Genomic DNA, 26,441 nt, shown 5'->3' with positions numbered 1-26,441 from the left:
ACACACAACTTATTTTGTTACAAAATGTAACATTTAAAAAAATTTAATTTTCACATACAGCAATAAACTGATGAGTTAAACAAGACAATATGATGGTTTAATTTATCAATTTAACCTTCGATTTTCTACCCAATTTAAAATGAACACTTCACTTCAACACACTCAAGAGGACTCAAGTTGCCAATATCGCCAACTTGCCACAAGTGAAACTGGAACCCAACATGCTTCACACTGTAGTCCAAAGGGCATTGCTTTTACTGTGCCACATATGACCCCTGATGCTGGTTTCTGATAGGCTGGGCATGCTGTCACTCCATGTCACTGCAATGTTCTATTCTTTTGGCAGGTTCACAGCAATAGAAATGGAGGAACTTCCTGGTCAAGTCAGATAAGGGATAAGGTTTGAAAATGAGTCACTTTTCAGAACTGTAATGTCTGGATATTGGGAAAGCATCCATAACTTCAAGCCCTCGATTATAAAATCTAAGGTAAAACTTTAAAAAAAAAGGAAGTCAAGTAGGTAAAATGTGGTATAGTCATAGGTCAAAGTCTTCTGTAAATGAATCAGACGATATTTCAGTTGACCATAGTTCTGTGCCTGGGGGTGTCTAGATGGCATACACAATTTCTTTCACTTGTAGCACACAGGACAACAGATTCCCTCCACCCTCGCCAAGCTGTGGCAGTTAGTCTCTGGGCAACGTTCAACCTTACAAATCACCTGAGCGTGCTGGAATGGAAACAGATCATAAACAATGTTAGGCTATATAGTGTCTATATCTAGCACCCGACAGCTTCACGGATTGGAGCTGGTGTCTCTTACCCGACACAGGCAGGTTGTGCAGTCGTCTTTTCTCCAGGTCTCCCCCCTGAGCCTTTGCGTTTCTGTTTCATCCAGACAGGCTTCACGCTTCAGCCGAGCCTCCAGTTTGTTGATCTGTCACAGAAGTGACATGAAAGAAACAGTTTTGACTGCTACCCCCTTGTGCTTCCTGTTGAAGTCTCACGCTGCTATAAACTGTGCTTGGTGGACATCTATTTGTGGCCGTTCAACTGCAAGAGCCAGCAAAGATGTCGACAACATCTGCAGGTAAAGACACAACCTTCTTCTTAAAAAAGGCTTATAAAATTGATGCCTCCAGTGAAAATCTCCAGTGAACTATGTATGTTTTCTGGGTGTTGCTTTGTACTTTTCATGTCTGATGGGCCAATAATGGTAATTCAGTCCAAACTGGAATTGAAATTCACTGTACCTGTTTTTTCAGGGAGGAGATGGTTCGCAGCATTTCTGTCACAAATTCACTGTAGTCGCTTTCTTCAGAAGCAGCAGTCATGTTTACAAAGCTCCTTTGTTCCTCAACATGCCTTTAAAAGAGAATATAAATAAAGGATTCCTTAAAACAGTGGGCAGTGTGCTAACAGAGTCACTAAACATACAGATTTTATTTATTCTTCAACTGTCATTGTGTTTCAGTCCATTTTTCCAGTATAACTGTTTTAATCCTATTCACATTATTACAGTTGGTTTGGATGTACAGTTCCCTCTTCTGGAAAACTACTGAACATACACGCATGGCCCACTTTACCAAGCCTCTCCAGTTTTTTAATGAAAAAACTGTTATTGGTTTCACAGACCGCATTAGCACTAATCTTCAAGTACCTTGCCTATGTTAATATTGGGGTAAAACCAGCAATGAATGTTTTATTAATTGTAAATAACTGGCTTAACTGTCAGTGTGCAGTCATTTTAAAAAGGGTTGGATAAACATGAGCCTGACCCTCCTGTTATGATATAGAATACCGATTGTCATTCTCTGTGTTGCTGTGCTAGTATAATTTTGTCTGTGAACTTTGTTTTATCAGGGCGAGGTAAGGGCTGTGACATTCTACAATGCAAAAATAAGTCTATGATAGCGGATCGCATCTAAGCAATGATCATGTTTAGAATGCATGCTTCTGCTACAAGTAGCAGCTCCATTAATAATAGCTGTGGTTGAAAACCTCAAGCCAGATAAGTTTGGATGATAGCATCATTGCTGTCCATTTAGGGTCAGTCTGAAATAAATCACCCAATAGGCAATATCCTACCCCCTCGGTGCTCAGGGATGTTGAAGGCAACATTTTTTTGGCTGATTTATCATGGAATTACCCTTTTGTGACCTTTTGTACACACGGCAGATAAACTCCTAAACGGAGTGGCACTTTTGTTGCATTGTAGAGTCAAAACTATGCGACTAGTAGGTTTATGAACTATTGACCAATGAATGTGATTATATAAACAGAAAGTAGTTATAAAGGATGTGAACAAGTTGTGTATAAATAAAGCATAGTGAGTGTGACTTAGATCAGAGGAAGAGAATACTGCTACACTATCTTTCCCTATTGCTTGCTATGTTATTTATCAAGTTTGTTAAACTTAACTTGTTGTAGTGAGGTAATTCATTGGGTTCAACCCACAAAATAACACCTACTTAGGTGATCGGATTTTGCCTCCATGGTTGAGTCATATTTGCAGGGAAATGCTTAGAAGTGATCCTTGCTTTGTAGATAAATAGAGAGGACTTCAGTCATCATGGGCACCAATAAAGCATAGCAAAAAAATCAAACAAACAAATTAAAACAAACTACCAATGCTTCATGTGTAGAGATGACCTCTTTCTTCTTTGAGATGCGCCATTGTCTACATAGCTGAATTCAGCAGAGTGATTACTGGGGAAGGTCTTGGGAAGTCCTTCAGCCTGCCCTTTGGTAAGACAAACAAGGGAAATGAAAAACAACTATTTCGATTTCTGTGTAGTAGTAATGTTTATCTCCATTCATTTGTTTTTCCAGCTCGTTGCACACTAATGGCCTCAGTAGATGTTATCCGTGCTTCTGTTGTGTAAGCAACATGTATTGTCTCTATGTACTGTCTACTGTCGCTTTATATTGGTTTCATTGTTTTATTCCATTCCTATTTTTAATCCTACCTCTGGTAAATGAAAATGATTGTGGGACACATCAGGTGCAAAATAAGGGTCATACCTTCATAGCATTGCTGCCACAAGCGCAGGTCGATGAACGGGATGTCACTGCAAGAAACAAATCCGTGAGGGAAGTCCGCAATCTGGAAGACGTCTGGTTGGACCTCAGTGATGTCATCAGCGTTGTCACAGAGGACCCTGGCCAGGGAGGCTTGACGAATCTGGGTCAGCTGTGCCGGTGTAAATACCCCTGGGTTCTCGTACCAGAAACTGCAACAGCAGAGCACGAAGAGAGCAGATTAACTTGGAAGAGCTCCTACCAGTCTGCTGCTGACCACTGTAATAAATCAGGGTGTTCTTACCGGTCTCCATCTCGCAGTTTTTGAAACTCTACCACAAGCAGACACAGAAGAGTGGCTCCAAGTCTTGTCCCTGGGACCAGGTCTTCATTCATCAGTGCTGGGAACAAGTCGATATTCTCAGTAATGCCATATAACCTGGGAATTCAATCAAACGTGTTTAATCTTGTACAATGTCAAACATATATTCTCTGAAGGATTTTTCTTTGTCAAACTGCCAAAGTTTTGTTTTTCTCTGGTTGTTTTTATGCTCTAATTGAAGATATATTTTTTTAGCACAATGGAGTAAACCAGGACAGATAGTTTGGGAGCCATGTCTGGCTCATTGAGCTTCATCATATGCCTCTTTTGTCTCTTATCTAAGGTTGCAATGGGTTTGAAAACAGTACAAGGACAATCTGTTAGGTAGAAGCAAATACTGCAAGACTGATGTTTAAAAATTCAATGTGTAAATGTGCCAAAAACTACTGAAGCACTGTTTGTGGAAGCAAGGTTTTTTTAAAAACTGCCATGGGTACAACTCACCTTTTCAACTTTTCTCGAATTTCTGGGTTTTTTATCTCATTTCTAAGATCCTCAAAATCCTGAGCAGAGGTGAGGTTGCAGAAGACCCTGTAATCATTGTATGGTGGGATCCCATGGTCACGCCCTCTTTGGATGTTGACAGCGGCGAGATCCAGGTTGAGAGCTCTGGTTGTGGTGAACAGCTGCTCCGTGAGAACTGGACTCAACTGCTCAGTTGATACTTTCATCTTCCCAGGCCTTCCAAAAAGACCACGTAAGATGGGGTCAATGCCTCCCTCACGGACAATCCGAAATGGGGAAAGGAAGGCCTTTTGTAATTGCAGATGACCTTCAGGGATGGCCCCAAAGGTCTTATTAAACCGATAAAGAACTGGGTCTATCATAGTGTGGCCAAACCGGAAAGCAGCTGTGGCAAAAGAATTGGAAATCCCTGCGTTGATGTTGGGGTTGTAGCCTTTGTATTCCCCCAGCCTCCTCATGCCAGCTGTCCCCAGGATCTTGGGCAGCCAGTGACTGTATGTTATATGCTGCATCTGGGCACCCACAATTTTTCTAGCCTCATGGTAAGTGGTGTTGCTATTCCACTTTGGGTTCAGCTCCAGCAGTTTTGCGGCTATACGGTTGTGCTCCCTGAACCAAACCGTGTGCATGGCTGTCAGCCCGAGATGCTCGTTGGCTCTAAAGTCTCCTGATAAAAAGCATGGGATAGAGGTTTTCTCTCTGTTATTCTGACACACTGTGGGTGGGCTCATCGCAAAGGGCATCAAAGGTTTTCCTGAGCCGGGCACTGCATCCCCTTTCCTGAGGAATCCTTTGCTAGTCAGATCTCTTAGCTTCTGTGAATCATGCTCACTGCTCCCATACACATTTGAGGCATCAATGTAGGAAGTCAGATGGTTCATCTGCTCCCTCGGGAGCACAGAATTTATGAACAGAGATGCCTCGCCACTTCCACAAACTGGGCTAGAGCGCAACAATGGCATGCATCTCTTGCCCTGTGCAAAAGGGTCATTTTCTGGGATCAAGATAGAAAAGCAGGGCGGGTCTTCCGTGCAGACTTCACTGCAGCGTGCCCCGTCTGAAAAGCGGGAATTGCTTATCGCTGCTACAGTCCGAACAACATCGTGGGTGAGAAGCTGTCCCCACTGCATCAGCATCTTCGTGAACTGGTTCTCAAGAGTCGTTGTCTCTGACCTCATCACTGTGGTTGACACCAGACGGGCTAGTGGGAGAGGATGCTGGTTGTCACTTGTGTGCTCTCTGGAGCCCCGTGGCAAGCTGAACCCATCCTTGTAGGCTGGTTTTAGGAGCCGCTCGAAGGCCGTTGCAGATGCCCCCCACTTTGGGTGCTGGAGATTGTTGCAGCTGCCATCTTGTGTTCTGTATTTCTGATGGAAGCACATGTCAGAGCAGTCAGGGGATCTCCTTTGGGCTGCACAGCCTGACAGGCTGTCTATGACTTGCAACCATTTTGGAGAAACCAAAACATTAAAGGTTTGTTTGTCTACATAGAAAAAAAGAAAAATAATTTTTACAACCAATTGTTTTTGTACCATCATGGTTCACGTAGCTCTATACAGCAGATAGTTGGAGTCGATAAGTGATGAGAGTTTTACTGTGAGGCGAATACAAATGCTGTTTAGACATTGAGATTAGATTATTGTGCTGTAAACACATATTCTCAAGCAAGCAGAGCACAACATTTACATTTGGGCTGCTTTCAAAACACTTTTTGTCTGGCAATATTTTTTGCATGACACTGACTTCTGTTTACGTCAGTATAGACAAAATAGTTATTTGGCGGTGTGCTGTAACATTATCATTAAACAACTTAATATATTTGTATGCTTTACATTTTTGAGTATAAGCATTATCTGCACGAATATCAAACACGCTTTACAGCAATCAGTCCTGTTCCCTTACACGTCACATTCAGGTTCTTTGCAACCTTCTCTTGGATGAGCTCCAGCGTCCTCTCAAAGATCTCCCTGGCTCGCACAGCCTCCACAGTGTCAGGGTCCCGGGGGTACCTGAACAGTGCCAGAAGGTCGTTCTGGGATTTGGGGCGACTGCCAGAACCAGAATAAGAAAAATAAATGCCTAGTACGGCGTGATATCCAATCACTTGACACCTAGGCAGCATTAGTGCAAATGTATTTTAACTGTTCCAACCTGGAACGAAATGGCTCCAATACTTACATGCTAAAAAGATGTTTTTTCGTTGAATCGATTGCATCATCAATATTTTTAATGGCCTCCTGGATTGCTGCCTCAACATAGCTGTCTCCAGTTCGGCTTACTTCCGAGTCTTGATAGGATATAATTTTTTTTTTTAAAAACAATATAATAATCAAAGAAACCAAACTATTTCACACACCAATTTAGAGAATAATTGAATTGCACTGCAATTGAACTGTGCTGTCATACTATTTGTTCCATTTAAAAGTAGCCAATACATGTATAACAGATTTTATATACAGTAAAGATAAACTCATTCAGATTTATTATATACAGAGAATCTATCTATTATAATGCAAGTGTTTTCTTGTTCACACATTGGCTGGTGAGGGAATCACAAAAGGTCAGCACACACCTCCCCTCACACTCAGGACTGTTAGAATCATGTGACTGCTGGATGACCCAAAGGCATTGCGAGCAGTACATTCATATTGTCCGTGGTCCACTTCTCCCACATTTCGGATAGTCAGAGATCCCTTCTGACTGACGAGAAACTTTCCACTGTTCCCAATCTGGACACCGTCCTTTGGAAAATAGCAAATGGGTAATTTGAGTACCGTGTCAATGATATGTTTATAGAAGACAGAGGGGACAGTTTTATGTAAACTTATCTAAAATTAACAGAAAATGTTACTCTTACTTGTGAACCAGCATATCACTGGATTTTATGATGGTGTCTGCAATCAGTCCCCGCCACATCAACGACACCTATTTTTATTCAGATTAATGACAGTAACCAATCAGCGGCCGGTTTTAAATTTAGACTATTCCTAAGACCATTTTTCAAGGGAATAAAGCATGTGGACCAGGTTTGACGGTATGTATTCCTAAAACAGGGGTCTCTAACCCTAGTCTTGGAGAGCCCCAGTCCTGCATTTTAATAGGTGCCTTTACATTATCAATGGCTAAATATCTGGAACACATGATAATCTTGATTTATTAAACCAATTATTGGTTCAATTAAGCAACTTGGCTGATACTAAAAAACAAAAAAAGGTTGGAGACCCTGTCCTAAAGGGGTCCTTACTTTAGACCAGGTGATCACGGGGAGAGGCATGGCCATGGCAGAGCATGGTATCTGAATGTCTTGACCGAGGTCAGCGACAATGTCCCCTGGGGTCTGCACAAACACCGGACTCACTGTTAAGCATAAAATAAACACAAAACAGAATTGCACCTGAACTCAGATAAAAGCCCTTTAACAGAGTGGCTGTAACAAGAACCACTCCGAATCATTGCAAACATCGAGGGAACATGCATTTTAAAGCTGTCTGTTCTTTAAATAACACAGATAATATAGTAAAGTTGTTTTCTACAAGGTTACTCTCACCCAGTCAGATTTTACCCACACAAGGTAAACAATGTAGATAAACACCAGCCCTTCAGAAAGTGCAAAAGGCTAAATTTAATGTGCAGAAAATATTTAGAAAAAAAAAAAAAAAAAAAAAAAATCAAAACACATTCCCACAATGTATTCCCACGTCCTTAATAAAACATTCCAAGTGAATGACACATCTGCCTTATAAAAACAGAGACATGCCTGCACAATTATTGGCACTTAGCCCAAATAGTAATTGCTTTCTTCAATTTATGTAAAGTGCTGTAGAAGTACTGTAAAAGAATGATCTTAATATGCTGTACCCTTTGATCTCCTTCTCTTCCTGCTAGAAAACCATACAGCTGTCAATTATATATTCTCTTTAGCACACTCGAGTTGATTGTAGACAGGGTTTGTTTTTACCTTCAGGAAGCACTATAAGCTGTACTGCAGTGAAGTTTGCCCCTGCCCTGTTCGAAGCATGGCACTCATACTGGCCTTGGTCATGCTCTGCCACATCAACGATCCTTAGGGTACCACTTGACAAAACAGTGTAGCGCTGGTCACTTATCTGAGCACCTAGGAAATACAAAAAATACAACATATAACCTTATAGTAATCTAAAATGAATTGTCATACTACTGAAAAGCAACTGTTCAAAACGATGCAGTATGTATTTTTGCTAGAACAGTCCCTAAAGTCAACATTAATCAACATCACTCAACATTATTGGTTTACTGATCACCTGCTTTTGTCCAGGCGATGGTGGCTGAGGGGGTTCCCTCTGCAGAGCAGATAAACTCGACACTCTGCCCAATCAACACTGTGCTGTCAGTGGGGAGTGCAGAGAATCGGGGCGCTTCTGCTAGGGATAGAGAAGAAAGAGAAAACACTTACCAGTGAAAGCAAAATTGACATTTCAAGACATATACACAGACAAAACCATGTACTCAAATTGTTGTTCAGTAATACCAAACGCTTGGTTTCATATAAAGATTATACTGAATTTCTTGAACAAAACCATATGTACAATAAAACAGAAAATTTGAGAGCCATGAGAACAGTTCAAATGAAGGATCAATGACTTGCCTTGTATGATGAGGAGAGCCGAGGCCTCGACAGAGCCCTCTATGTTGCTGCCTGTGCAGATGTACTCGCCCTGATCATTGACAATGACTCCCTCAATGAAGAGCCCCCCTGAGGGGGTGATTCTGTACCTCTGGCTATCTGGCAATGGTAAGTGATCGGGCCCCCTAGTCCAGGTGACTCGAGGTGGGGGGATCCCAGACACACTGCACTCCAGGGTGACACTCTGACCGCTCCACACCTCTGTGTCCTCTGGCTCAATCACAAAAACTGGTTTAACTGGAACAAAGGGACAATTGTTGGATCGCTAGAAAAACATTATTTTATTTTCTTCCTCACTGAAACCTGGTATCCTACAATCATTCAACATTCTGTTTATACAACAAGTATATATTTAAAATAAATATTAATCAAATTTGTGAACTTTTTACAGAAATCAATTCATTCAGAGATTATTTTACCTGGCAGATTTTTACTTTCATTTTTTCAACAGATTATACTTCGACGTGGATTCATTTCTAACCCTGTTTAGGGCCTCTTCCCAACTGACTTTTTAGCTAGAACCTGGCGCTCAGGCTGTCAAATTAATGTTTGCATACTATTTTCTTAATGGTGGAAAAATGTGATAAATGACATTAAGAATGATATAAAAGACTGCAACATATGATAAATTGAATAAAAAAATATGTAAAAGACCGAAAGCAGCATAATGTACCAGATTTGAACGGGCGCTTCCCTGCTTTCTTAGCGGAAGTTGTTTTGGACTTACCACTTTTTACCGCTTACCTGAAAATAACACTACACTGGTGTCAATGAAGGGGCTACAGACTGTTTGGATAAGTCAGACACAGGCAGATCAGTAACTGGCACTTCTTGGCTAAACTAGTTCTTAAGGAAATCGGGGTCCAAAGCAAAACAAAAATATAAATCTGACATTTTAAATTGTCATAAAACACGTATCGGTGGTGGGAGCGATGTTTGAACACCAAAACGCAGCTCTGTCCTGAATTACACCACTGGATTGGAATGTAAGCAAAGACACATTTGAAACTAGTCCTGGTAAGCATGTTATTCCCCCTATGTGTACCCCATGCTAGACATACCCATTCTTGTGGTCCAAGCATAAAGTGACTTCCATGTATACTTGGCATGCCGCACGTACTTACTGCAGCTGAACTCATGTATGGGTACCGTGGTTACAGTCCGTCCCTGTAGGTTGCTGGGTTGCACACAGATGGCACCTGCTGGAACGCTGCCACGCTGCTCGTATTCCCAGAGAAGCTCTGCCAACCAGGCTAGTTCACAGTCACAGATCAGGGCATTGGAGTCCAGACGTCTAGAGAGGAAAAGCACACAAAGGCAGAGCATATGCTTTGAGTTTGGGAGCCCTACAAAAATGTGGGTAGTATAAAAAGAACCTTGAAGATTTCATTGAAGCACTTCAACTACTCAGGAATTTCTTTGGACATTCTATTTTTATTTAAAATTACTAATTTAAAAGCACCCGTACTACTATAAGCTGTTATTATATATATACACAATACACAAATGAGTATATATATATATATATATATATATATATTTATATATATATATATATGTATATATATATATATATATATATATATATATATATTATGTATATATAATATATATAAAAAAAATCAAAAAAATTGTACCTAACTTAGTCTTTTTGGATTGAATCAGAAAAAACCATTATAGGTCAGCACAGCAGATTATTTCTTAACTTTCCTCAGCAGGATCTACAGACACTGACTCCCATTATCCTCCTGCATCTGAGCTGTTTTGTCTGTCTCTGAAGCTACACCTTCCACTGACAGGGGTCGTTGGAAGATTAACCTTTGCTTGATTATTTCTCTTATTTTCAGTTGACGTGGAGCTGCAGAGACATTTCATTGTGTCCTTGAAAACTTTCTGATACTCCTTCATTTCATGTTTGTTTTTACATGGAATTTGCATTGTTACAATGATTAGTAACACTTATTGTTCTTTATATATATATATATAAAAAAAAGATTGAGCTTTTTTCTGCATAGCAACGTTGATTGCTAACTTTTTTTTAAATTTCCAAATACGTGCTTTTAGCAATTTCAAGTTATATTCATGACAGAATGGCTGGATTAAAGCAAGTCAGAGATCACTTACAGTCTGCTGAGCAGCTTGAAGGCTCCTGGCTTTATCTTCGATATTCTGTTGTTATTGAGAAACCTAAAAATAGTACAGATTGAAAATCTTAACAATCAAAACGATCTGTCCTGAGAAGGTTCAAGTCTTATTTTTCATTATGGTGTGCTTCAGTTCGATTGACTGTTATAGGTACCAGCCGGAATGCGCAGCTTCAATATTTTCTGTTGTTATGGGGCACATCATTTGTATTTTACGTGACAAAAGCTTTAATGGTGACACCCGTTTGACTGGAAGTACAAGGCTGAGACACCCTGTTCTCACACTATTCTTGAATTCAAGCAGGTCTGCAGTAATTTAATGAATCTGTAGCAGGGCCAATCAGACAATGAAGAACCCTGTTAGAACGGGCCCTGCAATGGAATGGAATGGAGCTAGTCTGTAGCAATCTTAATAGCACTGCTGTTAAATCACCAATCGGGGATAAATAATCAACTGAGCAAAGCATTCCTGTGGGTTATATTCACAAAGGATTACCGTGCTGGCCAATGTATTGCTCTCCTGTGCATTTATTAAGTAGGTTCTCCACTTCTGAAGTAGAAGGATGAAGATGTCTAGTTGCATGTCTCAGCATAGCTTCCTCTTTACTTGTGTAAATGATCTGAGTAAAACTTATACGGAACGTGTAAACGTAATGAGCAGTGTCATGTGACGCAGTCCGACCCCTGTCGAGAGATGAGATTAAAAGCTGTTTAACCATTGATGCAGATGAGCCTGGCTGATTTGCATAGTGGATAGACGCTCACTTGGTGTGTGTGGGGTCACCGGGTTAATTCCCCTTGTTTTACACACATTACAGCTTCTGATTGCTTTATATTACAGTCCCTGGAGATCCGATTTCTCTATGTTTGCAACCACTGCCGTCAATAAGGACCCCTGGAGTTCGGTGTTACTGTAATGATGCTTTTTATTTTTAGGGTACTTACAATCTCTGAAGACTTGGTAGATCATTAAATATGCCAGATTCAAGTATTTCCAGGTTGTTAAAATGAAGATATCTAGTTAAACAAAGCAAGAAGAACTTGATTTAACAGAAGGAGATGTTATCAAAAATGAAGCCAATGTGTAGATATTATTTTATATATACTCTGTCATACATTGAAATGAAAGAAACCCAAAAGGGTTCATACTCACAGCTCTTCTAACGATATCAGTCCTTTAAAAGCCTCTTTCTCTATTACCTGTATTTCATTTTTATATATGAAGCTTTAAAGGTGGAAGTAAGAGAAACCACAACAGTATTAGTACAAGGTGAAATATCAAACTGTTCATATTCTGCATCGTAATGATTCCTGAACAATGACACTCACAGATATTTGAGATTCTTCAGATTTTCAAAGGCTCTTCTTGGAATAATTCTTATCTGGTTATTGTTCAGCTGTCTGGGTAAACAATGGTAGAGGTCATTATGATATTCTGACACTATTATCACAGCAGCACCCACCTCCTTCCCAGCTGGGCCTGTAGGAACAGTGACAAGAAGGGATCTCGATGGCCCTCTTCCTGCTGCTGAAACAATGTGTGATCAGCACGTGTTGAAACCATGTGACTGCCATTCACATTATTCACTATCACGTGATCATCAGGCATTATATACATGACATATAATGAATGCTTCCACTTGGGCTAGGCCATGCATCAGGCTAACAAGTTCAATGAGTTTAGTTGTCTTTAACCCCACGTTTAGTGGACAGTAGTTTATAACCTCACACATTTCCAATTGTGTTGCTTGTTTTGCTAATTCAGTCTTATTTTGTGGATTAACCCAGAGTTATTTGCTCAAGCATCTAAACTAACATTGGAAAAAAAAACCCCACCTTTTTTGCAACAGCTCCCTACAGCTGAATGAAGCTGAGACCAGCTGTTTTGCTCTCTGGTGATAGTTATTCAAACAACACTTCTACGAGGGTTTAATTGCCCAGAGAGACATGAATACAAAGGGTCAGGAGGCTTTGATATACAAATCTGTATATCACATTTTTTGTATATACTTATTTTATTATAAGGGCCATCATTCAATTTTTTGAATAACTATACTACAATATTGTGATTTTTATAAGTATGAATCTGCTTAAAACTGTGCTGCTTTGTTTTTCTAAGTTAGCTGTTTAATAAATAAGCTTGTGATTTGTAGACTATTGTTTAGAGATATTTGCTATCAATTATCAAGAAAATATTGAAAAGGATCCACTGACCAAAGTATTGTTTTATCATACAGTACTTACAATGTGCTCACATTTTTTGACCATTTAAAGGCTTGTGCATGGATCTCCTTTATGTGATTAAACCGTAAATCCCTGCAAAAAATAAACATAAATAAAAAAAATTACTTGTAATGCAAATATATTTCACATGCTAAAACTTATATACAGTAGTAGTTATTCAATGGGATATTATTAATTAGTCATTTAGCAAACACAGAGACTAGGGGGTGAACTATGCAACACAACTGCTGCTGTAGCGTCACAATAGGACCTTGGTTTAACATCTCTTTTACACAAGGAGGTGCACCGACTTGCTCTGGGTCACACACAGCGAGTCAGTGGCTGAGCTAGGATTGAATTAGGAACCTCTTGGTAAAAAGGCCCTTTCTTTAACCACTGGACCACCAAGCCTCCTTACATTGCTTCACAAATATACATAGTTTGGCTTTTATGAAGGAAACAAATTGTGATGTACTGTATATGCAGTAGGGTCAATTCCACAAAGACTGCGGTACAGTAGTTTTTACTGGTTGACTTAAAAATGCTATGAGAGAGCTACAAAGATCCTAATTGAAAAAATATACAAGTACCCCTATAAAATGTAGCAATATTTTCTGTGTTGATTTGATGCAGCATTTCAAGGTTTATAAATTCATAAAACTAAAGAACCAATAAAAATACAACTCATTTTCTTCACCCACTTGGATTCTCTATTGGAACTGAGGTCACTCCCATTAAATAAATCTCTGTGCTCGTAATGACCTTGGATTGGTGTTGGGATTGTACATCTGGGAAAAAGGGCAATGATTTTTCCAGAATTAAATTCAGAACTGAACCTCACTGGTGGGTTGGCAAGAGGAAATTACATTTGATATAATTGAATAACGCTGTAGGACAGATCAATAAAGCAGGTCCCTCCATGGAAATCTGATTCATATGATCTATCCTAATCAATACGTATTTGATCAGCAGTCTGAATGTAGAGTGTGATCTTTACTGTCGTGTTCATTTTCCCCATTATACCATTTTTCACGTGCCTTTTTAATGATCTAAGTGATGATGTCTCTAAAAACACCACTCTACCTTCACAATTTGCCTCCCGTTGCTTTCCTTCAAGGGTGATTTATTGACCCAGATATAAATCTGGTTTATATATTTTAGCACAACAGTATCAGCATGAAAATAGTGTTTAAAACCTTGTCTAGCAGTCCTTTAACGTACTGTAGGTCTTGGACTGTAGTGGCCAACACCTGTTGTTTTTTTAATCTGCCCTGTGTTTAAATTATATACGTCAACTACAGAAATAATCACATACTTTCCACACATAATAAAGCAAGTCTGGTGGCCTGTTCCTTACCCTGTTCATTGCTGGCTGAAGCGATTGCCAAACTAAACCTGAAGCACATTAACTTTGTATAAACCAACGATGTAATTCTCAAAAAACTTCACATACTTTTCAAGTGTGTAATATACAGCACCAGCGAGAGTGAAACAAGTGTTTTGGCAAGAGCTGGTTTGTTTTCAATTACATCACTTGGTTATAGGAGCCATCTGAAAGACTTTGAACCACGTGTCAAACACATGCATCTGCTCTGAGCACAATTACATTTTATGTATACATGTATTATAAAAATAGCCAACCCTCCAAGGACAATTTTTACACACTAATTGCTTTCAAAATAAGCCAAACTTGCCTGGAAAACCACCAATCTGGCAGCACTGACCAAGTGTGCACCGGTAAATACTTCCCCCTGAAACAGTAGGTTTATAAATATTTGCAATATTTATAGGCTGCCAAATTTGGTTTCTTCTGAAAGCATCTAGCAGGTAAATATTGTCTTGGCGGTTTGGCTATTTGTTGGTTATTTTTATCATGCATGTTTATTTCATTTAGATTATGAGGTCATCACCACCGTAGAACTTCAATCAGCACAAAGCCCTGTATAGTACCTCACACCCTCCCAGTCTTTTTTCTGGCGCTCAGCATCCAATAAAATTACAACTCACACAAGCACTTACGCTTGCATTCAGAAAATGATTACACATTATTGACACTCCTATACATTTGACCAGGATTCTCAGTGCAATCCAGGAGTACGAGAAATATTATAGTGCTAACAAATTAATCGTCTTGTAGGTACTGTTGTCCTAAGCACGGCCATAACCAGAGTTGCCATTCTACCAAGGTCAAACTTAGGTTTCAAACTATAGCTGGTAGTATTTATATGACTGCTTGGTATTTACTATTCAACCTCCAAATCTATGTTACACAGCAAACCAACAGAGAAAATTAAGAGTCTTTTGTACTTTACCAGAATTTTTACATGATGCAAAAAAACAAACAAACAAAAAAATATAACAACCCAGGACACAACCTCAGTGTCCTCACAGCTAGTTATGGCCATGGTCCTAGGATATATAAAGGATTTTTTTTTGGATGACAAACTCTTTAAAAACTATGTGCATGCTTGCTGTATGATGCACATTTAAAAAAAAAAAGAAAAAAGAAAAAGTAAAACAGTAAATCATACTTCCTTCTTAAATAAACTGGCAACATCCTATTTCAATTACTTATCATAATTATACCTAATAACATTTGTCAATACAAATGTGATTTTAATATTTAAGGCATTGTATTTTTTATTAATTATTTCATTAGATTGCATGCTGATAGAGCCTTTTTAGCTTTTCTGTTTATTGTACTCAATAAATACACCAAAAATACACTTACTAAAATGCAATAAAATGTTTGTTTTTAAATCATCATTAATCCATGACACAATTCTCACTTATTTATATAAACACTCTTATTTCATATAGTTGCAACCTACTTCAAGATTTCTTAAAAAAAAAAAAGAATAAATAAAAATACTTACAACAAATTGGTCTGCTGAGGGACCCCAGGAATAGTTTGTAGCCTCAAGTGCATACACCTCACTGTAGTCTGATAGCAGAGACATTGGTTTGGGCAAGGCAGAGACCAACAGGGAAGAACAAGAAAAAGAGTTCCTGCTAACACTGTGTATCTGGACAGCATGTTGCACCGCCGAGAAGTAGATTTTTTGGAGAGCTTCAGGCTGCTTTTAAAAGTTTCGAAGAGTCCTGAGTAGGTGGGACTGTACTGACACACACACACACACACACACGTTTCCAATCAAAATATGCTTCGCTCCTCTGAGTCCAAGGCATGGCTCACTTGAGCCAGCACTCTGCTGTGGGCCAGCCAGATTCACTAAACATTTACTCCAATGCCAAAAAGTGTAACAAGATAATCAAGCTGGCAGCGCTTGAAAACAATATGCCAAGTATACTAGACACTGTAAATAGCCTTGGATAAAGGTGTCTGCTAAATAAACAAATAATACTATCTTCTATCTACAGTAAATACTGTACATGTTGTCTCCTGCTGAAAATTTTGTATTACTAAGCAATTATTTAGTTTTTGTTTATGTGGGCGTTAAAGCCATTGACACTACAAAGCAACTACTGACCCACAATCCTGATGAATTCTCAGGGATTATTGTTCCTTTAGAGAAACAGCAAAACAGGAGTCACCGACTACAAAGGGCAGATGATGAGAACACACTCGGGATTCATGGCAGATCAGTAAAGCCATGGTTGAAGTGGTCGGTGTTGACAGCCAACCATTTGATATTATGAACGTTTTTGGTTTTTTTTTGTCCGTCTCAAGAACACAGATGCACATTTTTGACGCAAAAAACTTCAGTCCTAACATAAGCAGAGCAAAATGATCAATTTAAAAGTGTATACTTGACAAGTGGCAACACAAAATGTCATTTTCAAGACAAACTGTGCCTGTAACACATAACAGTCGCAATATCCCTAATGAGCAGTTACTTACAATTCCCACAGCGCATGAGGTTAACATTACTTAATGCAGCAAAAATTTGAACCATGCACTATTACTGAGAAATTATAGGGTGATTTTCTCATGTAAACCAAACCACTCCTTTAACTTGGATTTGAATCCAATTAAAATAAAAGGGTTTAATATGTGGAATATGCCATGAAATGTTAGTATTAAACAGGAGCTCTATCATCTATAAAGTTTTAAATGTTATATAGCCACCAAGAAGGAAAAGCAAATGTACTTTTCCCCCACTTTTACCTTCACAAAAAATAAGACAACAGGATGGCTTTTTCACATATAGGTGTCGTTTTTTTGTTTATTTACTTATAACAATAAACATTTTATTAAATCGGTACATCTCTTTATTCACACCCTTCATGTGCAAAAGCTCCAACACTGACAAAAATGTAAACCTCAGAAAAACCTAATGATACGTTACAATCAGAGGAAAGTTCTATAGGAGACATCCTTGAAGAAGGGCAAGTTTCAAGCAATTTACATTCAGAAAATACACATTAGTTGAAGTTTTTTTTTTTTTTGACACAAATAAAGGATTGGAGCTGGTGAAGTTACAACACATTATCAAAAGAAAATCACAGCAAGTATGGAAGAGTTTATACTTGGTACATGTTACACTACCAGCCCAGTACCTAAGATTCCAATAATATACAAATATATACTCAACTCTTCACTTCAAAGTAAAAAACAATTAGTAGGCCCTAAACTGTCAGACTTCTTAATATCTAGGTTAAAACACATAGTCCATCTGCCTATGTAATGTATATAGGTGTGTTGAAATATATACATATTTTTTTTCTTATATAAAGGTCACTTCTCGGGCTTCACACTGATGCCTGTCGCTTTAACAAGGTTCATTTGAGTTTTCTATGTACACGCTGGGTTTATTTAAACTGTTTTCTGCATTTTTCAGATTTTGCTGGTGTGCTAGGTCAGGGGCAGTTTTTAAATTCAGTTTATCTGTAAAGGAAAAATGAAGCAGTTCTTAACACACGTTGTGCAAGCATTCTTGTCCTTTTTATTTAGTAAAAGTAAAAAAACTGCTGGTCTACAATCAAAGAAAAATGGCACTGTAGTGTTGTGGATTTGTTTTATATTAGCTTGTTCTTGCAGACAGTTGTCAGGTGTTTGACAAGTGACATTGGGGATACAATGCTAACCATTCGAATTGCCAGGTTATTTGGTTAAAATATGATTTTGACTCCTTCAATGTTCAAAATTTGAGAATCAAGTTCAAATGAATGTGGCATCTGAGTCTGACCAATTTCACAACCTACTTGTATCAGTAAAAAGCACAAACAGACACCCTCATCATACTTCACTAAAAGACATCAAAACAGGCAGTTCAGTACAATATTTGAAATGTAACAGGTGGTGTAGTTGGTATGGAGTAGTGGTTTGGTTTAGCATTTACTATAATTAAACAAAAAAAAATACATTTATATATATATATATATATATATATATATATATATATATATATATATAATAAATATATATATTATATTATATAATACAAAAATAAATATATTACTGTGTGGGCAGATGAGAGATTGGGCTCATTGTAGGTAACTTGTGGTATAAATATTTCAAAAGGATCCAGGTCAAACTTTTCTTTTTTAAATAAGACTTGCTACTTATGCCTTTTATGTCTCCAACTGGCTTTTCTTTTTGGTTCCCTCACAAAAAGCATGGTCAATGTGAGACAGTGAGTTTACGCTTCGAGAGAATGCATGGTTTCAGCAGGGGGGCTATTTCAGGACGCTGTTCTCCGCCGGTTGTCTGTTGCAACTTCTTTTTTGTAAGAATATCTTCAAAACTGTTTACCGTCTATAATGCAACCTTAGAATAATTTTTTATTTATTATGTTTTTATATCTTTATTTCTTAAATTATAATGCTAGAAACATCCCATGCCACTCAGTTTGCATTTGCCATTACAGCACAGCGAGGAACTCAGACGACACACAGGAATGCTGTGCTATTATTCTGTTTCAATTCAGAAGCAGAGTCTTAAACTCTAATATAACAGATGAGGTCTGCCTTGGACTTTCTAGTGCTAAAAGACATTCTCCTTGAATGCCTGCAGCATACAATAAGGACTGAGGGCACTCAGACAGGCATTGCTTGGTAAACCACATATTATGCTTATATTAAAAAAGGATGAGGGGATAACAGAATTAAGTGCTTTCTTAAGTACTGATCCTAGCCAAGGATCATTTAGATGGGAGATGCTTAGGTTGGTCTACCTGATGCATGGATCCCTACAGTGTATAAGAAAGGCCAGTTCTTGCGCTGCTATTGCAGGACAAGTGCAATTGAGGGCACTCTTAAAACAGTAGGTATGTAGGGGTATATTCTTTACAACAATGTACGCCGACTCGTTCCCATCAGATTGCTGTGCTTATTTTTCCCTGTAATAGAGCAGATACATTTTGAGGGGCTCTGGCAGTGGCAGGCTGAAGATCTTTTCCCTCAGTAAGTTGACGAGAGGCTCAGGTTTCAGATCGCAGTGCTCTCTCTCCTCCTCCTCCTCCTCTTCCTCTTCATTCTCAGTCTCATACTGCCTGTATTCAGCCATCTCATTGCAGTTGTTGTTGTCGTCCATAAGGTGCGGGTTCATGCGGTTCACAAACAGGTGCTTGTTCGTTAGCATGACGGAATCCAGGCACCGCCTGTGCACCCTCCTGCGCTTAAACTTCCGAGCATTCTTGACGAGGTTGAAATTTTTCACTTTGTCAAAGTTTTCTATCTGTTTTAGGGTATGCCGGATGGTAATTCGCGACAGGTCCTGCAGGGTACGGACTTCCAACATAGCTGCATAACGTACCGATAAAACAAAACCTTCAGTATATACTGTATAAATGGCAATGTAATAATGCAAGTGGAGAACATAAGGAAAATATGCTCAAGAAACAATTTGATGTTTTATAAAAAAATAAAAACAGCAAACAAGGTCTTACAAACTAAACAGAAATGGCAACAGATTTACAGAGTCAGCACTCGGATATACGACACTCAGATACACATCAGTCGCATTTTACCATCCTTGTATTATGAAACAAATAAATTCACATTATATATGTATATATATGTATTTTATATATATATATATGTGAGTGTTGACTGTAGTAGGTATCATTACTGTAAACAATAGGATTGAGATTTAGTTAAATACACTCTGTCCAAAAGGTGGCAGCAAACACCCCTTATTCAAAGTTTTTTGAACAAGAATATTCAGCTGTAGTACACACAATCAAATCCTCAGCCTTTAGAATATATTATACGTATCTAGAATTCAGATATTGCCATGCGCTAAACAATGCCTTAAACAACGTTGATGAAAAGTAACTGAAAGCTTTATGTTTAATGCTACATGTACTAAAACTTAACATGGCCCTATGTGATACAAGGTTTTAAAAAGCTGTGATTTGTTTGCACTTACGAAGAGAGATGGCTTTGGATTTCCCAGTGTCCCTGTTCTTTGGCTGTGCCAGTGGAGCAAAGGAGACAGCAATGATCTTTTTGGTTTCCCAGATATTATACGCTGTGCGGGTTATCTTGGTTAACTGAATACAAAATGAAGCAGAAAAAAAAGGGCAGAAATAGATTAATATAACAAATAACCACTTTCTATTCAAACTTTAGTATGTTTTAATAAAAGCAACCACATTAAAAAAAAAAAAAAATAGCTTGACAACTACAAGGCAAATATTTATCAATGCCCTGTTGCTTATTGCAGACAATTAGAAATGAAAAAGTGCCATTCGCAAACAACAAAAATGTAATGTAAGGGATTCTATCACTGCAGGAGTATTTTAACCCAATTGGATTGCATTTGTGATATGTAGGCATTTTAGATTTACACTACAGTCATCAAGCAGTATAATATTTTACTCCCATTTAGTAGAGCTTGATAGGTTTGCACTACTCCTGAATTATAGAGAGTACAACTTGAACACAACTTCTTATGTTGATCCTAAGCCAGATTCTGAAATCTGCCTTTTAATTTTTATCTACTTTCTATTAATTCAGACAGGCATTCCTAACACTAGATGACATTGCAAAGAAGGCGCCTCATAGGTGAAAACATCTGCAACTACTGAACAAACAAGTATGTCATTGTATAAAAGTATTGTCTTACTTGATGTATTTATACAGTTATGTGATACCGCTAACAAATCTCCATTCATGCAGTCCTACCTTCTCTTCCAGCGGTAGGACTAGAATTCCTCCAACTTTGAGCATGTTTTTCATGTAGCTCTCGTGCTCCTTCTGCACCCCAGCACCACAGTAAACTCGATCGTACTGGCGGCTTTCCGGTGTGATCTCAAGACAATTCCCAAGCACAAACGAGGGTTCACAGAACTCAAACCTGTCAATGGAGGAGTCAAGATTGACATATGGGGTGTATATACTGTCAGTACTCTATCTGTGGCCTTTTCAGTGCCATTCTTCAAAGAGTGCATAGATATTAATTTTTCCCCTTCAATATAAAATGAGCACATTATTATAATCCTCAACTGTTTTATTATGTACTATTTGCAAGGCATGTCACGATGAGACATACTAGATTAACAGCATGCTTTAATACAACAAACCTGAATTATTGGGATGCTTTCTATCAATGCTGGAAATTGCCCTCCGATGCAGAATCCTTTAGAACAGTGAATAGAGAAAGTACTGCACATTTACAGAACATATTCTTCTTTTTATGTAAACATAAAAACATATGCTCAGCTTAAAGTTTTTTTTAATTGATTCTTTATGTTTGCATGCGACTGACATTTAATTCATTCATACCAATTTATGTTGCAAAATGTCACACAATGCCAATGGGTCAATGAATACACTTCTAGGAAATGTCAAAGGATGCTATTTTCACTCGCAGTTGTGTTCATAATCTAATGGAATCAATTCAGTAGCCTTTTAATATATGTGTGCACTGCCCTGAAAGCAAATTATTTATTTTTCATAAAGAAAAAGAACATTGCTGTCAAAACATAAGCCTTATCATATGAAGCATGCAGCTGCTAGAACCCACAGCTAATTTCATCCTGCCAATTTGAATTGCCAAAGCTGCCTATCCTAGTTGCAGGTCAAGCTTTTTTTTTTTTTAATTCAAGACAGTAAACACAGCCGATGTGACAGGCTTTGATAGGAATGATTTACTGACATTTCACAAGGAACAGAGTCAAAAGATACAACTCTGTTAGCAAACGTGGAGAACAGTACCATTTTGCTCCTAAATCCTATTTTGTGGTATTTCATATTTACTTTAGGAATTGGTAAACAATCCTCACTTGTCAAAGCTGTCACAAGTCTTAATGAAGCTGTCCAGCTTCTGGTAGGCATACTCGATCACATCAGCATGCAGCTCCACGCCATGGTTTACACCAAATGGACCTGCAACAACATGTATGACAGATTATTATTTGCAAGGAAATCTACCTAGACTAAAAAGCACCTATCTGCACAGTCAATCATAAGATGGGCAAACGTGCCAAACCGCAGTCAAAAAGTAGAGTGCAAACTCATTTCACTCAGGTTCTTGGATACCATTCATAAGAGCACTGCAATACAACTGAAATGTGCAAGAAAGTGAACAAATTATTCAATCCAGATGTTAAAATGACAGAATTGCACTCCAGTGCACAACACTGTTAATCCATTCTTGTTAGCGAACCACACTGTGCTCCACATTACCTATAATTAGCCCCACCATAGTGCTGAGATATCCAGTCCCACTGCCCAGATTCAGAAAGGAGAGTCCTGGCTGCAGGTCCAGGGCTTCCATCACCTCAGAATAGATGCAGGGAGCGGAGAGGTGAATATTCCCGTGTCTCCAAGCCAAGTCCTTGTAGGCATTGTCTCTGAACTCCTCCAGGTAGTAGTCTGCTCGGTCGATGGCCCGAAATGCCTGCTCCACCAGGTCAGACCGGATATAGTGGGCCTCTTTCAGATTGTCAATTAGCTCATCGTTGTCTTCTCCAGCGCTTACTGCTCCACCCATCTTCTAGTAGCACAGTATGGCCTCACAGGACAGACTGCAAGTTGAAAAACAAAGAGACTCAGAGGTAGTAGAAGTAAGCAGGTTTTTAATTTGTTTATTACTTTTGTTAATGTATTGCTCATGTAAGGTTAGGAGTCTATTGGGCATTGTGTGGGCCTCCCCCCAAAGCTAACACTCAGTGAACTTCAGACTTCATCTGAAGATCTGTAATATCTGTAACAGACGCTGAAGCTAAATATCATTACAAAAACAACAAAAAAAGCAGTTTTACCTGTGTGTTTCTCTCAGTCCAGTCAGGTATGTGCATTTTTTTTTTTTTTTTTTTTTTAATTTAAAGCCTGGCAAGAATTATATCTGCCCCTGTTTGGATCAGCATCTCTTTGTATGTTTTGTGTCACTTATATGAGGTTAAAATAGTATGGCAGTGAATTGGGTTAATTTTGTACTGCACAGCCTAAAATGCCTACTTAAAATTAATCAATTTAAAAGCATTTTAACATCAATTCTTGAAGAAAAAAAAAATAGAATGTTTGAATGTGGAAAGTTATCAAAAACTTTATGTCCAATACTGCTAATTTTATGCTTTTCATAAACCAAGAAACCATTAAAAACCCATAAAAAGGTTTGCAATACCAAACAAAACATTTTACACATGATCATCCATGTACATAGTTTTCTGAACACCATAACTTTTAACCAATTAAGTCAATTGTGTAAGGCGATTTTGTCTTATGCGATGGGCACTTGTACACCAAAGTCATTCTGGAAATGTATGATTCTACAATTCAAAATCTGCAGAGCCTTTCCAAACATACAGCTACAGAATTTGAATAACTCATTGCTATTGCCTGTTTTCTACCGCACACGCATGCTATTCAGTTGGCTTTCTCCCTATCAGACAGGATAATAGCAAAGGAAATTAACAGACGCAGGACTAACATAACCTTTTACATGAATAAAAGGCAGTATTCTATTAGTGACATGAATGGACAACACAACCACTGCAAAGTACACAGCTGCAGAGAATATCCTTGCAAAAAAAAAAAAAAAAAAAAAATGGCTTGAGGGCATTCAATTGAGCTGACCATTCTTTCTGCCTATTCTCTTTGTCTACAACATGTATAAAGAAATCATTACAAGGTATGCAAGTTACAAAAAGGCTTGTAATAAGCATTGGATCACAATGTTTCCTAGGCTGACTACACATCCTTGAACTGTTTAATACATTTCTTCAAAGGCATTTCAAAATGTTTATTATGAAATGAAGAGTCTTCACTGTTTTGCTATATTTTGTATTAAATACCAAAAAATTAAATACCACTAAAAAGATAGCAGTCTGCAGTAACACATTAACAGTACATAAGGAGTGATAAAAAATACACAAAGTTCTGCATCACTTTGGATTATTTTGAAACGATTACAACAAAACCATGAAACTGCTTAGATGCAAGCTTTAAAGGAATAAGATAAAACAAAAGACTAGGTTTAGAAGGATCATCAGCTTCAGCAGAAGTTTTTCCACTTTTTTTTGCAGTTGTAAGCATTTCTATTAATCTGTATTGAAAAACTGCTAATATTTTGCCTTGGTCTGCAAAATAAAACCTGCTGAATTGCCATAAAATCATGTTTTGTGAAGACCAGTTTGAGGGAGATTTTTTTTTTTTTAATTTGTATTTGTATGCAGTTACTGTAGTTAGTTTGTTTATTGTATTTACTTATCAGGGACACATACAATTATAACATAATTGTCAATTACATGACACAAGTAGCCAGTAGGCTAATTTCCATTGACAGTCCCTGGGCATATATCTGCATATTACTTTTACTCTAAACTATAGTTATAGCCCTGGGCCGCCTTAAATTGCAAGTGTGAACGGGGTCTAAGTAGTAGAAACCCTAATAAGCTATATCTTCAAGGCTCCCAGGTGTTACTAACCAAGATCGTTGCAGAACTTTAAATATCCTATCTTATCCACAACATATCATAGAAAAAAACTGTTTGACAAACATATACGCAAGGCATTTATCTATGTGCCATGTTGCGTTGTTTTTAATTGAATTACTGGTAAATCAGTAATGCAACGTAACTGAATATCAATGACAGTCATTGAAGTCCAAGTACAGGCTCAAGTTTTTTTTTTTTTTTCCCCCAATTGAAACAAGGTACCAAGACTTAGAAAGTATCTCATATTGGGATACCCAGAGAGATTATGTAATTTGTACTGATTGAGACTATAGTGCATAAATAAATAAATGGTCTGAAGCTATCGAGTGGACTCGATTCAATGATCTTTCTAAAGTATACATACACCTAGAGAAAATAGTTTTAGGGGGCTAATGTTTCTGGACAGAGTGATGCAGTCACCAAACTTAAATAACTAGAACCTAATTTTGGCAGCATCAGAGTCGTGCAGGCTGTGGGAACTGTATATCTCTGGACAGGAACAGCAATTTGAGGCTGTAGTTGAAAGTAAGGGAGGCTTAACTGAACCCTCATCAGACTTCAAAGGGGAAATTGTATTAGATCTCTAAGACTTCCATTAAAATGAACAAAGCAAATTTCAATCAAGTAAACGACCTGCAAGCAATAACAGTAAGACATTACTTTCCTGATGGCTATTTAAAACTGATAAAAACCTAGAGACTACAGAACAAACTGGTCATCATCAAGCAGTGCGTGGATAATCCCTAAGGTTTATCAAACGACAAGGCTTATTGGCCTTCAAATAAAACAAAAATGTCCTTTTCTGCATCAAATAAACTGTCTTGTCTACCCGGAAGGTGACGCTGTAACACTTTTCCAACACGGTTAGTTTAAAACAAAATTCTTAAAAAAAACGATACATCAAAATGACCCCCCCCCCCCCCCATATATATATATATATATATATATATATATATATATATATATATATATATATATATATACATCAGTATAATACATATACGACAACCTTAGCTGTATTGCCCATGCGAAGTGGCTTGGTTCTAAACACCTTTATCTAGTTACGAATTTAAAAAACTGTGTTATTTACTGACACCATCTCCATTCTGAAATGGCAGAACGGGCTGCATTTTGAATTTATTTGCGAAAAAAAACCAAAAAAAGACTGGTAGGTGTCTCACCTTTTTTGTCTTTGCAGTGTGCACGAGAGTACAGTCTGGCAATCTGAAATAAACAACACGGGGAAAAAAGAGCCATGAAAACATTTCCACAAAACATGCAATAAAAGCTGCATCACACACCTAAAAGTTAAATGCAGTTTTTATTTATTTATGTATGTATTTATTTATTTTTACCCAAGACTGGTCGCTTTAGAAGCTTATTTCTTTGTTTAATAATTTCCTCGGCTCCTTTTCTCCAAGCTTTTGTGAAAATCGCAGCCAGTTCAGCACAGGATGTAAACATTGACCAGCTGACTACCTACGTCACGCATGCAAATTTACTAACTCTTAACTGTTAGGACGCAAAGACAAGATAACATTTTCGGATTCACATAAATATACCGAAATAATCTACTGGGTGAAGGATCAAACATCACCCAATTAGGGACTTTCACCTTTTGAAAGGGTAAAACACGGACAGATGACGAGAGGTTTTGTTTCAACGCAAGTTTAACAGTTCAGTGCCTCTCTAGGCCC

At 38.1% G+C, this 26,441-nt stretch overlaps 2 protein-coding genes across 3 annotated transcripts; both read right to left on the bottom strand.

Annotated features, from left to right (window-relative positions):
• Window positions 1-12,408, bottom strand: LOC121298441 (peroxidasin homolog). The gene is made up of 20 exons (XM_041225565.1): window positions 12,405-12,408; window positions 12,005-12,203; window positions 11,829-11,900; window positions 11,621-11,692; window positions 10,656-10,718; window positions 9,656-9,825; window positions 8,493-8,768; window positions 8,149-8,265; window positions 7,827-7,982; window positions 7,113-7,225; window positions 6,441-6,609; window positions 6,047-6,155; window positions 5,771-5,916; window positions 3,848-5,351; window positions 3,326-3,460; window positions 3,025-3,233; window positions 2,629-2,743; window positions 1,254-1,365; window positions 824-937; window positions 1-730 (listed from the first exon to the last, which is right to left on the bottom strand). Exons 1-20 carry the CDS (start codon window positions 12,406-12,408, stop codon window positions 632-634), a joined length of 3,954 nt encoding a protein of 1,317 aa, XP_041081499.1. The 3' UTR covers window positions 1-631.
• Window positions 11,893-26,200, bottom strand: LOC121298092 (protein-L-isoaspartate O-methyltransferase domain-containing protein 2-like). 2 transcript variants are annotated; one of them, XM_041224900.1, is made up of 8 exons: window positions 26,100-26,200; window positions 25,926-25,968; window positions 22,493-22,833; window positions 22,090-22,192; window positions 20,990-21,161; window positions 20,232-20,355; window positions 12,920-12,991; window positions 11,893-12,076 (listed from the first exon to the last, which is right to left on the bottom strand). In XM_041224900.1, the coding sequence occupies exons 3-7, from the start codon at window positions 22,797-22,799 to the stop codon at window positions 12,969-12,971; spliced, it is 729 nt and encodes a 242-aa protein (XP_041080834.1). In that variant the 5' UTR covers window positions 22,800-22,833; window positions 25,926-25,968; window positions 26,100-26,200; the 3' UTR covers window positions 11,893-12,076; window positions 12,920-12,968. The 2 variants fall into 2 exon arrangements, with proteins under 2 accessions (XP_041080834.1, XP_041080833.1); XM_041224899.1 differs by lacking the exons at window positions 11,893-12,076; window positions 12,920-12,991 and adding an exon at window positions 18,306-19,603.
• Window positions 26,201-26,441: the final 241 nt, after the last annotated feature.

This window comes from Polyodon spathula, chromosome 23, assembly GCF_017654505.1.
Source record: "Polyodon spathula isolate WHYD16114869_AA chromosome 23, ASM1765450v1, whole genome shotgun sequence".
Classification (NCBI taxonomy): Eukaryota; Metazoa; Chordata; class Actinopteri; order Acipenseriformes; family Polyodontidae; genus Polyodon; species Polyodon spathula.
This window is presented reverse-complemented; position numbering and strand designations above follow the sequence as displayed.

Bases quoted from the DNA above. Each gene is read 5' to 3' on its own strand.
- LOC121298092 (XM_041224899.1), bottom strand. From the start codon at position 22,799: ATGGGTGGAGCAGTAAGCGCTGGAGAAGACAACGATGAGCTAATTGAC. The intron at 22,193-22,492 runs GTAATGTGGAGC...ATGTTGTTGCAG, and splicing joins TATGGTGGGGCTAATTATAG to GTCCATTTGGTGTAAACCAT. The intron at 19,604-20,231 runs GTAAGTGCAAAC...TACGTTATGCAG, and splicing joins ATCCAAAGCCATCTCTCTTC to CTATGTTGGAAGTCCGTACC.
- LOC121298441 (XM_041225565.1), bottom strand. The intron at 11,693-11,828 runs GTGAGTATGAAC...TTGTTTAACTAG, and splicing joins CTGATATCGTTAGAAGAGCT to ATATCTTCATTTTAACAACC. The intron at 7,226-7,826 runs GTAAAAACAAAC...TATGCTTAACAG, and splicing joins GCTTATAGTGCTTCCTGAAG to TGAGTCCGGTGTTTGTGCAG.